Source organism: Eucyclogobius newberryi, unplaced genomic scaffold (assembly GCF_026437365.1).
Source record: "Eucyclogobius newberryi isolate DKJ021-1_F unplaced genomic scaffold, fEucNew1.0.hap1 SCAF_11, whole genome shotgun sequence".
Taxonomy (NCBI): domain Eukaryota; kingdom Metazoa; phylum Chordata; class Actinopteri; order Gobiiformes; family Gobiidae; genus Eucyclogobius; species Eucyclogobius newberryi.
The window spans coordinates 38,126,852-38,141,652 of NW_027315735.1; the positions used below are offsets into that span (position 1 = coordinate 38,126,852).

Consider the following 14,801-nt stretch of genomic DNA (forward strand, 5'->3'; position numbering starts at 1 on the left):
GTTCAGAGGTCATTGTGAATGTTCAGAGGTCATTGTGAATGTTCAGAGGGTCATTGTGAATGTTCAGAGGGTCATTGTGAATGTTCAGAGGTCATTGTGAATTTTCAGAGGTCATTGTGAATGTTCAGAGGTCATTGTGAATGTTCAGAGGGTCATTGTGAATGTTCAGAGGTCATTGTGAATGTTCAGAGGTCATTGTGAATGTTCAGAGGGTCATTGTGAATGTTCAGAGGTCATTGTGAATGTTCAGAGGTCATTGTGAATGTTCAGAGGGTCATTGTGAATGTTCAGAGGTCATTGTGAATGTTCAGAGGTTATTGTGAAAGTTCAGAGGTCATTGTGAATGTTCAGAGGTCATTGTGAATGTTCAGAGGGTCATTGTGAATGTTCAGAGGGTCATTGTGAATGTTCAGAGGTCATTGTGAATGTTCAGAGGTCATTGTGAATGTTCAGAGGTCATTGTGAATGTTCAGAGGGTCATTGTGAATGTTCAGAGGGTCATTGTGAATGTTCAGAGGTCATTGTGAATGTTCAGAGGTCATTGTGAATGTTCAGAGGTCATTGTGAATGTACAGAGGGTCATTATGAATGTTCAGAGGTCATTGTGTATGTTCAGAGGTCATTGTGAATGTTCAGAGGTCATTCTGAATGTTCATAGGGTCATTGTGAATGTTCAGAGGTCATTGTGAAAGTTCAGAGGTCATTGTGAATGTTCAGAGGTCATTGTGAATGTTCAGAGGGTCATTGTGAATGTTCAGAGGTCAATGTGAATGTTCAGAGGTCATTGTGAATGTTCAGAGGTCATTGTGAATGTTCAGAGGGTCATTGTGAATGTACAGAGGGTCATTATGAATGTTCAGAGGTCATTGTGAATGTTCAGAGGGTCATTGTGAATGTTCAGAGGTCATTGTGAATGTTCAGAGGTTATTGTGAAAGTTCAGAGGTCATTGTGAAAGTTCAGAGGTCATTGTGAAAGTTCAGAGGTCATTGTGAATGTTCAAAGGTCATTGTGAATGTTCAGAGGTCATTGTGAATGTTCAGAGGGTCATTGTGAATGTTCAGAGGTCATTTTGAATGTTCAGAGGTCATTGTGAATGTTCAGTGGTCATTGTGAATCTTCAGAGGTCATTGTGAAAGTTCAGAGGTCATTGTGAATGTTCAGAAGTCATTGTGAATGTTCAGAGGTCATTGTGAATGTTCAGAGGTCATTGTGAATGTTCAGAGGGTCATTGTGAATGTACAGAGGGTCATTATGAATGTTCAGAGGTCATTGTGAATGTTCAGAGGTCATTGTGAATGTTCAGAGGTCATTGTGAATGTTCAGAGGTCATTGTGAATGTTCAGAGGTCATTGTGAATGTTCAGAGGGTCATTGTGAATGTTCAGAGGTCATTGTGAATGTTCAGAGGGTCATTGTGAATGTTCAGAGGTCATTGTGAATGTTCAGAGGTTATTGTGAAAGTTCAGAGGTCATTGTGAAAGTTCAGAGGTCATTGTGAAAGTTCAGAGGTCATTGTGAATGTTCAGAGGTCATTGTGAATGTTCAGAGGTCATTGTGAATGTTCAGAGGGTCATTGTGAATGTTCAGAGGTCATTTTGAATGTTCAGAGGTCATTGTGAATGTTCAGTGGTCATTGTGAATCTTCAGAGGTCATTGTGAATGTTCAGAAGTCATTGTGAATGTTCAGAGGGTCATTGTGAATGTTCAGAGGTCATTGTGAATGTTCAGAGGTCATTGTGAATGTTCAGAGGGTCATTGTGAATGTACAGAGGGTCATTATGAATGTTCAGAGGTCATTGTGAATGTTCAGAGGTCATTGTGAATGTTCAGAGGTCATTGTGAAAGTTCAGAGGTCATTGTGAATGTTCAGAGGTCATTGTGAAAGTTCAGAGGGTCATTGTGAATGTTCAGAGGTCATTGTGAATGTTCAGAGGTCATTGTGAATGTTCAGAGGTCATTGTGAAAGTTCAGAGGGTCATTGTGAATGTTCAGAGGGTCATTGTGAATGTTCAGAGGGTCATTGTGAATGTTCAGAGGGTCATTGTGAATGTTCAGAGGTCATTGTGAATGTTCAGAGGTCATTGTGAATGTTCAGTGGTCATTGTGAATCTTCAGAGGTCATTGTGAAAGTTCAGAGGTCATTGTGAATGTTCAGAAGTCATTGTGAATGTTCAGAGGTCATTGTGAATGTTCAGAGGTCATTGTGAATGTTCAGAGGGTCATTGTGAATGTACAGAGGGTCATTATGAATGTTCAGAGGTCATTGTGAATGTTCAGAGGTCATTGTGAATGTTCAGAGGTCATTGTGAATGTTCAGAGGTCATTGTGAATGTTCAGAGGTCATTGTGAATGTTCAGAGGGTCATTGTGAATGTTCAGAGGTCATTGTGAATGTTCAGAGGTCATTGTGAATGTTCAGAGGGTCATTGTGAATGTTCAGAGGTCATTGTGAATGTTCAGAGGTTATTGTGAAAGTTCAGAGGTCATTGTGAAAGTTCAGAGGTCATTGTGAAAGTTCAGAGGTCATTGTGAATGTTCAGAGGTCATTGTGAATGTTCAGAGGTCATTGTGAATGTTCAGAGGGTCATTGTGAATGTTCAGAGGTCATTTTGAATGTTCAGAGGTCATTGTGAATGTTCAGTGGTCATTGTGAATCTTCAGAGGTCATTGTGAATGTTCAGAAGTCATTGTGAATGTTCAGAGGGTCATTGTGAATGTTCAGAGGTCATTGTGAATGTTCAGAGGTCATTGTGAATGTTCAGAGGGTCATTGTGAATGTACAGAGGGTCATTATGAATGTTCAGAGGTCATTGTGAATGTTCAGAGGTCATTGTGAATGTTCAGAGGTCATTGTGAAAGTTCAGAGGTCATTGTGAATGTTCAGAGGTCATTGTGAAAGTTCAAAGGGTCATTGTGAATGTTCAGAGGTCATTGTGAATGTTCAGAGGTCATTGTGAATGTTCAGAGGTCATTGTGAAAGTTCAGAGGGTCATTGTGAATGTTCAGAGGGTCATTGTGAATGTTCAGAGGGTCATTGTGAATGTTCAGAGGGTCATTGTGAATGTTCAGAGGTCATTGTGAATGTTCAGAGGTCATTGTGAATATTCAGAGGTCATTGTGAATGTTCAGAGGTCATTGTGAATGTTCAGTGGTCATTGTGAATGTTCAGAGGTCATTGTGAAAGTTCAGAGGTCATTGTGAATGTTCAGAGGTCATTGTGAATGTTCAGAGGGTCATTGTGAATGTTCAGAGGTCATTGTGAATGTTCAGAGGTCATTGTGAATGTTCAGAGGGTCATTATTAATATTCAGAGGTCATTGTGAATGTTCAGAGGTCATTGTGAATGTTCAGAGGTCATTGTGAATGTTCAGAGGTCAGTGTGAATGTTCAGAGGTCATTGTGAATGTTCAGAGGTCATTGTGAATGTTCAGAGGTCATTGTGAATGTTCAGAGGTCATTGTGAATGTTCCCAGGTCATTGTGAATGTTAAGAGGTCATTGTGAATGTTCAGAGGTCATTGTGAATGTTCAGAGGTCATTGTGAATGTTCAGAGGGTCATTGTGAATGTTCAGAGGTCATTGTGAATGTTCAGAGGTCAGAGGGTCATTGTGAATGTTCAGAGGGTCATTGTGAATGTTCAGAGGGTCATTGTGAATGTTCAGAGGTCATTGTGAATGTTCAGAGGTCATTGTTCAGAGGTCATTGTGAATGTTCAGAGGGTCATTGTGAATGTTCAGAGGTCATTGTGAATGTTCAGAGGTCATTGTGAATGTTTAGAGGTCATTGTGAATGTTCAGAGGTCATTGTGAATGTTCAAAGGGTCATTGTGAATGTTCAGAGGTCATTGTGAATGTTCAGAGGTCATTGTGAATGTTCAGAGGTCATTGTGAATTTTCAGAGGTCAGTGTGAATGTTCAGAGGTCATTGTGAATGTTCAGAGGTCATTGTGAATGTTCAGAGGTCATTGTGAATGTTCAGAGGTCTTTGTGAATGTTCAGAGGTCATTGTGAATGTTCAGAGGTCATTGTGAATGTTCAGAGGGTCATTGTGAATGTTCAGAGGTCATTGTGAATGTTCAGAGGTCATTGTGAATGTTCAGTGGTCATTGTGAATGTTCAGAGGTCATTGTGAAAGTTCAGAGGTCATTGCTAATGTTCAGAGGTCATTGTGAATGTTCAGAGGGTCATTGTGAATGTTCAGAGGTCATTGTGAATGTTCAGAGGTCATTGTGAATGTTCAGAGGGTCATTATTAATATTCAGAGGTCATTGTGAATGTTCAGAGGTCATTGTGAATGTTCAGAGGTCATTGTGAATGTTCAGAGGTCAGTGTGAATGTTCAGAGGTCATTGTGAATGTTCAGAGGTCATTGTGAAAGTTCAGAGGGTCATTGTGAATGTTCAGAAGTCATTGTGAATGTTCAGAGGTCATTGTGAATGTTCAGAGGGTCATTGTGAATGTTCAGAGGTCATTGTGAATGTTCAGAGGTCATTGTGAATGTTCAGAGGTCATTGTGAATGTTCAGAGGTCATTGTGAAAGTTCAGAGGGTCATTGTGAATGTTCAGAGGTCAATGTTCAGAGGTCATTGTGAATGTTCAGAGGTCAATGTTCAGAGGTCATTGTGAATGTTCAGAGGTCAATGTGAATGTTCAGAGGTCATTGTGAATGTTCAGAGGTCATTGTGAAAGTTCAGAGGTCATTGTGAATGTTCAGAGGGTCATTGTGAATGTTCAGAGGTCATTGTGAATGTTCAGAGGTCATTGTGAATGTTCAGAGGTCATTGTGAATGTTCAGAGGTCATTGTGAATGTTCAGAGGTCATTGTGAATGTTCAGAGGTCATTGTGAATGTTCAGAGGTCATTGTGAATGTACAGAGGGTCATTATGAATGTTCAGAGGTCATTGTGTATGTTCAGAGGTCATTGTGAATGTTCAGAGGTCATTGTGAATGTTCAGAGGTCATTGTGAATGTTCAGAGGTCATTGTGAATGTTCAGAGGTCATTGTGAATGTTCAAAGGGTCATTGTGAATGTTCAGAGGTCATTGTGAATGATCAGAGGGTCATTGTGAATGTTCAGAGGTCATTTTGAATGTTCAGAGGTCATTGTGAATGTTCAGAGGTCATTGTGAATGTTCAGAGGTCATTGTGAATGTTCAGAGGTCATTGTGAATGTTCAGAGAGTCATTGTGAATGTTCAGAGGTCATTGTGAATGTTCAGAGGTTATTGTGAAAGTTCAGAGGTCATTGTGAATGTTCAGAGGTCATTGTGAATGTTCAGAGGTCATTGTGAATGTTCAGAGGTCATTGTGAATGTTCAGAGGTCATTGTGAATGTTCAGAGGGTCATTGTGAATGTTCAGAGGTCATTGTGAATGTTCAGAGGTCATTGTGAATGTTCAGAGGGTCATTGTGAATGTTCAGAGGTCATTGTGAATGTTCAGAGGTTATTGTGAAAGTTCAGAGGTCATTGTGAATGTTCAGAGGTCATTGTGAATGTTCAGAGGGTCATTGTGAATGTTCAGAGGTCATTGTGAATGTTCAGAGGTCATTGTGAATGTTCAGAGGTCATTGTGAATGTTCAGAGGTCATTGTGAATGTTCAGAGGGTCATTGTGAATGTACAGAGGGTCATTATGAATGTTCAGAGGTCATTGTGAATGTTCAGAGGGTCATTGTGAATGTTCAGAGGTCATTGTGAATGTTCAGAGGTTATTGTGAAAGTTCAGAGGTCATTGTGAAAGTTCAGAGGTCATTGTGAAAGTTCAGAGGTCATTGTGAATGTTCAGAGGGTCATTGTGAATGTTCAGAGGTCATTGTGAATGTTCAGAGGTCATTGTGAATGTTCAGAGGGTCATTGTGAATGTTCAGAGGTCATTGTGAATGTTCAGAGGTCATTGTGAATGTTCAGAGGGTCATTGTGAATGTTCAGAGGTCATTGTGAATGTTCAGAGGTTATTGTGAAAGTTCAGAGGTCATTGTGAATGTTCAGAGGTCATTGTGAATGTTCAGAGGGTCATTGTGAATGTTCAGAGGTCATTGTGAATGTTCAGAGGTCATTGTGAATGTTCAGAGGTCATTGTGAATGTTCAGAGGTCATTGTGAATGTTCAGAGGGTCATTGTGAATGTACAGAGGGTCATTATGAATGTTCAGAGGTCATTGTGAATGTTCAGAGGGTCATTGTGAATGTTCAGAGGTCATTGTGAATGTTCAGAGGTTATTGTGAAAGTTCAGAGGTCATTGTGAAAGTTCAGAGGTCATTGTGAAAGTTCAGAGGTCATTGTGAATGTTCAAAGGTCATTGTGAATGTTCAGAGGTCATTGTGAATGTTCAGAGGGTCATTGTGAATGTTCAGAGGTCATTTTGAATGTTCAGAGGTCATTGTGAATGTTCAGTGGTCATTGTGAATCTTCAGAGGTCATTGTGAAAGTTCAGAGGTCATTGTGAATGTTCAGAAGTCATTGTGAATGTTCAGAGGTCATTGTGAATGTTCAGAGGTCATTGTGAATGTTCAGAGGTCATTGTGAATGTTCAGAGGGTCATTGTGAATGTTCAGAGGTCATTGTGAATGTTCAGAGGTTATTGTGAAAGTTCAGAGGTCATTGTGAAAGTTCAGAGGTCATTGTGAAAGTTCAGAGGTCATTGTGAATGTTCAGAGGTCATTGTGAATGTTCAGAGGTCATTGTGAATGTTCAGAGGGTCATTGTGAATGTTCAGAGGTCATTTTGAATGTTCAGAGGTCATTGTGAATGTTCAGTGGTCATTGTGAATCTTCAGAGGTCATTGTGAATGTTCAGAAGTCATTGTGAATGTTCAGAGGGTCATTGTGAATGTTCAGAGGTCATTGTGAATGTTCAGAGGTCATTGTGAATGTTCAGAGGGTCATTGTGAATGTTCAGAGGTCATTGTGAATGTTCAGAGGTCATTGTGAATGTTCAGAGGGTCATTGTGAATGTTCAGAGGTCATTGTGAATGTTCAGAGGTTATTGTGAAAGTTCAGAGGTCATTGTGAAAGTTCAGAGGTCATTGTGAAAGTTCAGAGGTCATTGTGAATGTTCAGAGGTCATTGTGAATGTTCAGAGGTCATTGTGAATGTTCAGAGGGTCATTGTGAATGTTCAGAGGTCATTTTGAATGTTCAGAGGTCATTGTGAATGTTCAGTGGTCATTGTGAATCTTCAGAGGTCATTGTGAATGTTCAAAGGTCATTGTGAATGTTCAGAGGTCATTGTGAATGTTCAGAGGGTCATTGTGAATGTTCAGAGGTCATTTTGAATGTTCAGAGGTCATTGTGAATGTTCAGTGGTCATTGTGAATCTTCAGAGGTCATTGTGAAAGTTCAGAGGTCATTGTGAATGTTCAGAAGTCATTGTGAATGTTCAGAGGTCATTGTGAATGTTCAGAGGTCATTGTGAATGTTCAGAGGGTCATTGTGAATGTACAGAGGGTCATTATGAATGTTCAGAGGTCATTGTGAATGTTCAGAGGTCATTGTGAATGTTCAGAGGTCATTGTGAATGTTCAGAGGTCATTGTGAATGTTCAGAGGTCATTGTGAATGTTCAGAGGTCATTGTGAATGTTCAGAGGGTCATTGTGAATGTTCAGAGGTCATTGTGAATGTTCAGAGGTCATTGTGAATGTTCAGAGGGTCATTGTGAATGTTCAGAGGTCATTGTGAATGTTCAGAGGTTATTGTGAAAGTTCAGAGGTCATTGTGAAAGTTCAGAGGTCATTGTGAAAGTTCAGAGGTCATTGTGAATGTTCAGAGGTCATTGTGAATGTTCAGAGGTCATTGTGAATGTTCAGAGGGTCATTGTGAATGTTCAGAGGTCATTTTGAATGTTCAGAGGTCATTGTGAATGTTCAGTGGTCATTGTGAATCTTCAGAGGTCATTGTGAATGTTCAGAAGTCATTGTGAATGTTCAGAGGGTCATTGTGAATGTTCAGAGGTCATTGTGAATGTTCAGAGGTCATTGTGAATGTTCAGAGGGTCATTGTGAATGTACAGAGGGTCATTATGAATGTTCAGAGGTCATTGTGAATGTTCAGAGGTCATTGTGAATGTTCAGAGGTCATTGTGAAAGTTCAGAGGTCATTGTGAATGTTCAGAGGTCATTGTGAAAGTTCAGAGGGTCATTGTGAATGTTCAGAGGTCATTGTGAATGTTCAGAGGTCATTGTGAATGTTCAGAGGTCATTGTGAAAGTTCAGAGGGTCATTGTGAATGTTCAGAGGGTCATTGTGAATGTTCAGAGGGTCATTGTGAATGTTCAGAGGTCATTGTGAATGTTCAGAGGTCATTGTGAATGTTCAGAGGTCATTGTGAATGTTCAGAGGGTCATTGTGAATGTACAGAGGGTCATTATGAATGTTCAGAGGTCATTGTGAATGTTCAGAGGTCATTGTGAATGTTCAGAGGTCATTGTGAATGTTCAGAGGTCATTAGGAATGTTCAGAGGTCATTGTGAATGTTCAGAGGTCATTGTGAATGTTCAGAGGTCATTGTGAATGTTCAGAGGGTCATTGTGAATGTTCAGAGGTCATTGTGAATGTTCAGAGGTCATTGTGAATGTTCAGAGGGTCATTGTGAATGTTCAGAGGTCATTGTGAATGTTCAGAGGTTATTGTGAAAGTTCAGAGGTCATTGTGAAAGTTCAGAGGTCATTGTGAAAGTTCAGAGGTCATTGTGAATGTTCAGAGGTCATTGTGAATGTTCAGAGGGTCATTGTGAATGTTCAGAGGGTCATTGTGAATGTTCAGAGGTCATTTTGAATGTTCAGAGGTCATTTTGAATGTTCAGTGGTCATTGTGAATCTTCAGAGGTCATTGTGAAAGTTCAGAGGTCATTGTGAATGTTCAGAAGTCATTGTGAATGTTCAGAGGGTCATTGTGAATGTTCAGAGGTCATTGTGAATGTTCAGAGGTCATTGTGAATGTTCAGAGGTCATTGTGAAAGTTCAGAGGTCATTGTGAATGTTCAGAGGTCATTGTGAATGTTCAGAGGGTCATTGTGAATGTTCAGAGGTCATTGTGAATGTTCAGAGGTCATTGTGAATGTTCAGAGGGTCATTGTGAATGTACAGAGGGTCATTATGAATGTTCAGAGGTCATTGTGAATGTTCAGAGGTCATTGTGAATGTTCAGAGGTCATTGTGAATGTTCAGAGGTCATTGTGAATGTTCAGAGGTCATTGTGAATGTTCAGAGGGTCATTGTGAATGTTCAGAGGTCATTGTGAATGTACAGAGGGTCATTGTGAATGTTCAGAGGTCATTGTGAATGTTCAGAGGTCATTGTGAATGTTCAGAGGGTCATTATGAATGTTCAGAGGTCATTGTGAATGTTCAGAGGTCATTGTGAATGTTCAGAGGTCATTGTGAATGTTCAGAGGTCATTGTGAATGTTCAGAGGGTCATTGTGAATGTTCAGAGGTCATTGTGAATGTTCAGAGGTCATTGTGAATGTTCAGAGGGTCATTGTGAATGTTCAGAGGTCATTGTGAATGTTCAGAGGTTATTGTGAAAGTTTAGAGGTCATTGTGAAAGTTCAGAGGTCATTGTGAAAGTTCAGAGGTCATTGTGAATGTTCAGAGGTCATTGTGAATGTTCAGAGGTCATTGTGAATGTTCAGAGGGTCATTGTGAATGTTCAGAGGTCATTTTGAATGTTCAGAGGTCATTGTGAATGTTCAGTGGTCATTGTGAATCTTCAGAGGTCATTGTGAAAGTTCAGAGGTCATTGTGAATGTTCAGAAGTCATTGGGAATGTTCAGAGGTCATTGTGAATGTTCAGAGGGTCATTGTGAATGTACAGAGGGTCATTATGAATATTCAGAGGTCATTGTGAATGTTCAGAGGTCATTGTGAATGTTCAGAGGTCATTGTGAAAGTTCAGAGGGTCATTGTGAATGTTCAGAGGGTCATTGTGAATGTTCAGAGGGTCATTGTGAATGTTCAGAGGGTCATTGTGAATGTTCAGAGGTCATTGTGAATGTTCAGAGGTCATTGTGAATGTTCAGAGGTCATTGTGAATGTTCAGAGGTCATTGTGAATGTTCAGAGGGTCATTGTGAATGTTCAGAGGTCATTGTGAGGGTCATTGTGAATGTTCAGAGGTCATTGTGAATGTTCAGAGGTCATTGTGAATGTTCAAAGGGTCATTGTGAATGTTCAGAGGTCATTGTGATTGTTCAGAGGTCATTGTGAATGTTCAGAGGTCATTGTGAGGGTCATTGTGAATGTTCAGAGGTCAGTGTGAATGTTCAGAGGTCATTGTGAATGTTCAGAGGTCATTGTGAATGTTCAGAGGTCATTGTGAATGTTCGGAGGTCATTGTGAATGTTCAGAGGTCATTGTTCAGAGGTCATTGTGAATGTTCAGAGGTCATTGTGAATGTTCAGAGGGTCATTGTGAATGTTCAGAGGTCATTGTGAATGTTCACAGGGTCATTGTGAATGTTCAGAGGTCATTGTGAATGTTCAGAGGTCATTGTGAATGTTCAGAGGTCATTGTGAAAGTTCAGAGGTCATTGTGAATGTTCAGAGGTCATTGTGAATGTTCAGAGGGTCATTGTGAATGTTCAGAGGTCATTGTGAATGTTCAGAGGTCATTGTGAATGTTCAGAGGGTCATTGTGAATGTACAGAGGGTCATTATGAATGTTCAGAGGTCATTGTGAATGTTCAGAGGTCATTGTGAATGTTCAGAGGTCATTGTGAATGTTCAGAGGTCATTGTGAATGTTCAGAGGGTCATTGTGAATGTTCAGAGGGTCATTGTGAATGTTCAGAGGTCATTGTGAATGTTCAGAGGTTATTGTGAAAGTTCAGAGGTCATTGTGAAAGTTCAGAGGTCATTGTGAATGTTCAGAGGTCATTGTGAATGTTCAGAGGTCATTGTGAATGTTCAGAGGGTCATTATGAATGTTCAGAGGTCATTGTGAATGTTCAGAGGTCATTGTGAATGTTCAGAGGTCATTGTGAATGTTCAGAGGTCATTGTGAATGTTCAGAGGGTCATTGTGAATGTTCAGAGGTCATTGTGAATGTTCAGAGGTTATTGTGAAAGTTCAGAGGTCATTGTGAAAGTTCAGAGGTCATTGTGAAAGTTCAGAGGTCATTGTGAATGTTCAGAGGTCATTGTGAATGTTCAGAGGTCATTGTGAATGTTCAGAGGGTCATTGTGAATGTTCAGAGGTCATTTTGAATGTTCAGAGGTCATTGTGAATGTTCAGTGGTCATTGTGAATCTTCAGAGGTCATTGTGAAAGTTCAGAGGTCATTGTGAATGTTCAGAAGTCATTGTGAATGTTCAGAGGTCATTGTGAATGTTCAGAGGGTCATTGTGAATGTACAGAGGGTCATTATGAATATTCAGAGGTCATTGTGAATGTTCAGAGGTCATTGTGAATGTTCAGAGGTCATTGTGAAAGTTCAGAGGGTCATTGTGAATGTTCAGAGGGTCATTGTGAATGTTCAGAGGGTCATTGTGAATGTTCAGAGGGTCATTGTGAATGTTCAGAGGTCATTGTGAATGTTCAGAGGTCATTGTGAATGTTCAGAGGTCATTGTGAATGTTCAGAGGTCATTGTGAATGTTCAGAGGGTCATTTTGAATGTTCAGAGGTCATTGTGAGGGTCATTATGAATGTTCAGAGGTCATTGTGAATGTTCAGAGGTCATTGTGAATGTTCAAAGGGTCATTGTGAATGTTCAGAGGTCATTGTGATTGTTCAGAGGTCATTGTGAATGTTCAGAGGTCATTGTGAATGTTCAGAGGTCAGTGTGAATGTTCAGAGGTCATTGTGAATGTTCAGAGGTCATTGTGAATGTTCAGAGGTCATTGTGAATGTTCGGAGGTCATTGTGAATGTTCAGAGGTCATTGTTCAGAGGTCATTGTGAATGTTCAGAGGTCATTGTGAATGTTCAGAGGGTCATTGTGAATGTTCAGAGGTCATTGTGAATGTTCACAGGGTCATTGTGAATGTTCAGAGGTCATTGTGAATGTTCAGAGGTCATTGTGGTTCAACTGGAGAGAAGGAGATTTATTTCAAGAACAGTTCTAAGAGACGGCCCAGAGAAACGGGCTAGCCATGCTACACCTGAGCTAGCCATGCTACACCTGAGCGAGCTAGCCATGCTACACCTGAGCTAGCCATGCTACACCTGAGCTAGCCATGCTACACCTGAGCTAGCCATGCTACACCTGAGCTAGCGAGCTCCACTCCTGCTCCGGACGTCCTGAATATCTGCAGATTGTCTGCATTATGACACACACACACACACACGCACAGACACACACACACACATACACACACGCACACACACACACGCACACCACGCGCATACACACACAAACACACACGCACAGACAAACACACACACCACGCGCACACAGACACACACACAGACACACACACCATGCGCACACACACACACACACACACAGACACACACACACACACACACACACACACCATGCGCACACACACACACACACCACGGGCACACACACAGACACACACACCATGCGCACACACACACACACACACACAGACACACACACACACACACACCATGCGCACACACACACACACACCACGGGCACACACACAGACACACACACCATGCGCACACACACACACACACACACCACGGGCACACACACAAATACACACACACACAGAGACACACACACACACACACAGACACACACCACGGGCACACACACACGCACAGACACACACACACACCACGCGCACACACACACACACACACAGACACACACACACACACACCACGGGCACACACACACACACACACACACACAGACACACACCACGGGCACACACACACGCACAGACACACACACACACCACGCGCACACACACACACACACACACAGACACACACACACCACGGGCACACACACACGCACAGACACACACACACACCACGCGCACACACACACACACACACAGACACACACACACACACACCACGCGCACACACACACACACACACAGACACACACACACACACACACACACCACGGGCACACACACACACACACACACCACGGGCACACACACACACACACACAGAGACACACACACACACACACACACACACGCACAGACACACACACACAAACACCACGGGCACACACACACACACACAGACACACACACACACACACACACACCACGGGCACACACACACACACACACAACACACGCACACACACACACACACACACACACACAGAGTGGAACATATGCTGCAGTTACCGCTGTTGACCAGAGAGCGGCGATCCGAGCGCTGAGTCAGAGGGAACTGGCCAATCAAATTGCTCGCTCTCCGAAGGTCAGACAGAAAGCACTCCATCGCAGACAGGAAGTTCACCCACAGCCGCTCGCTCACCCGTCGCTCGCTCGTCTGTCCATCAGCAGAGGGGGCGGGGTTAAGGGAGGGGGCGGGGTCAGTGGAGTGGGTGGGGTCATCATGGGGGGCAGGTTCATGCAGAGGGGTGGAGTCAGAGGTGGAGAGCAGACGAATCAGACGCCGAGCCAAACCTGCAGCAAAGAGAGTTCAGATTTGTGCTGCCCCCTAATGGACATGTGCATAAGCATGTGCATAAGCATGTGCATAAGCATGTGCATAAGTATGTACATGTGCATAAGCATGTGCATAAGCGTGTGCAAGCGTGTGCATAAGTATGTACATAAGCGTGTGCATAAGCATGTGCATAAGCGTGTGCATAAGCATGTGCATAAGCGTGTGCATAAGCATGTGCATAAGCATGTGCATAAGCATGTGCATAAGCGTGTGCATAAGCATGTGCATAAGCATGTGCATAAGCATGTGCATAAGTATGTACATGTGCATAAGCGTGTGCATAAGCATGTGCATAAGCGTGTGCATAAGCATGTGCATAAGCGTGTGCATAAGCATGTGCATAAGCATGTGCATAAGCATGTGCATAAGCGTGTGCATAAGCATGTGCATAAGCATGTGCATAAGCATGTGCATAAGTATGTACATGTGCATAAGCGTGTGTATAAGCGTGTGCATAAGCATGTGCATAAGCATGTGCATAAGCGTGTGCAAGCGTGTGCATAAGCGTGTGCATAAGCATGTGCATAAGCATGTGCATAAGCGTGTGCATAAGTATGTACATGTGCATAAGCATGTGCATAAGCGTGTGCATAAGCGTGTGCATAAGCATGTGCATAAGCATGTGCATAAGTATGTACATGTGCATAAGCATGTGCATAAGCGTGTGCATAAGTATGTACATAAGCGTGTGCATAAGCGTGTGCATAAGCGTGTGCATAAGTATGTACATGTGCATAAGCATGTGCATAAGCATGTGCATAAGCATGTGCATAAGCATGTGCATAAGTATGTACATGTGCATAAGCATGTGCATAAGCGTGTGCAAGCGTGTGCATAAGTATGTACATAAGCGTGTGCATAAGCATGTGCATAAGCGTGTGCATAAGCGTGTGCATAAGCATGTGCATAAGCGTGTGCATAAGCGTGTGCATAAGCATGTGCATAAGCGTGTGCATAAGCGTGTGCAAGCGTGTGCATAAGTATGTACATGTGCATAAGCATGTGCATAAGCATGTGCATAAGCATGTGCATAAGCGTGTGCATAAGTATGTACATGTGCATAAGCATGTGCATAAGCGTGTGCAAGCGTGTGCATAAGCGTGTGCATAAGCATGTGCATAAGCGTGTGCATAAGCGTGTGCATAAGCATGTGCATAAGCATGTGCATAAGCGTGTGCATAAGTATGTACATGTGCAT

The 14,801-nt window shown here is 42.1% G+C and overlaps 1 protein-coding gene across 1 annotated transcript in view; it reads right to left on the minus strand.

Moving 5' to 3' along the window:
* The window catches only part of LOC140347537 (regulator of G-protein signaling 9-binding protein), a 55,345-nt gene that overhangs the window by 38,394 nt on the left and 2,150 nt on the right, over positions 1 to 14,801 (minus strand). Inside the window, exon 2 of the mRNA XM_072434027.1 lies at positions 13,276 to 13,560. Coding sequence (XP_072290128.1) covers positions 13,276 to 13,560 — 285 coding nt within the window. The remainder of the gene's footprint in view (positions 1 to 13,275; positions 13,561 to 14,801) is intronic.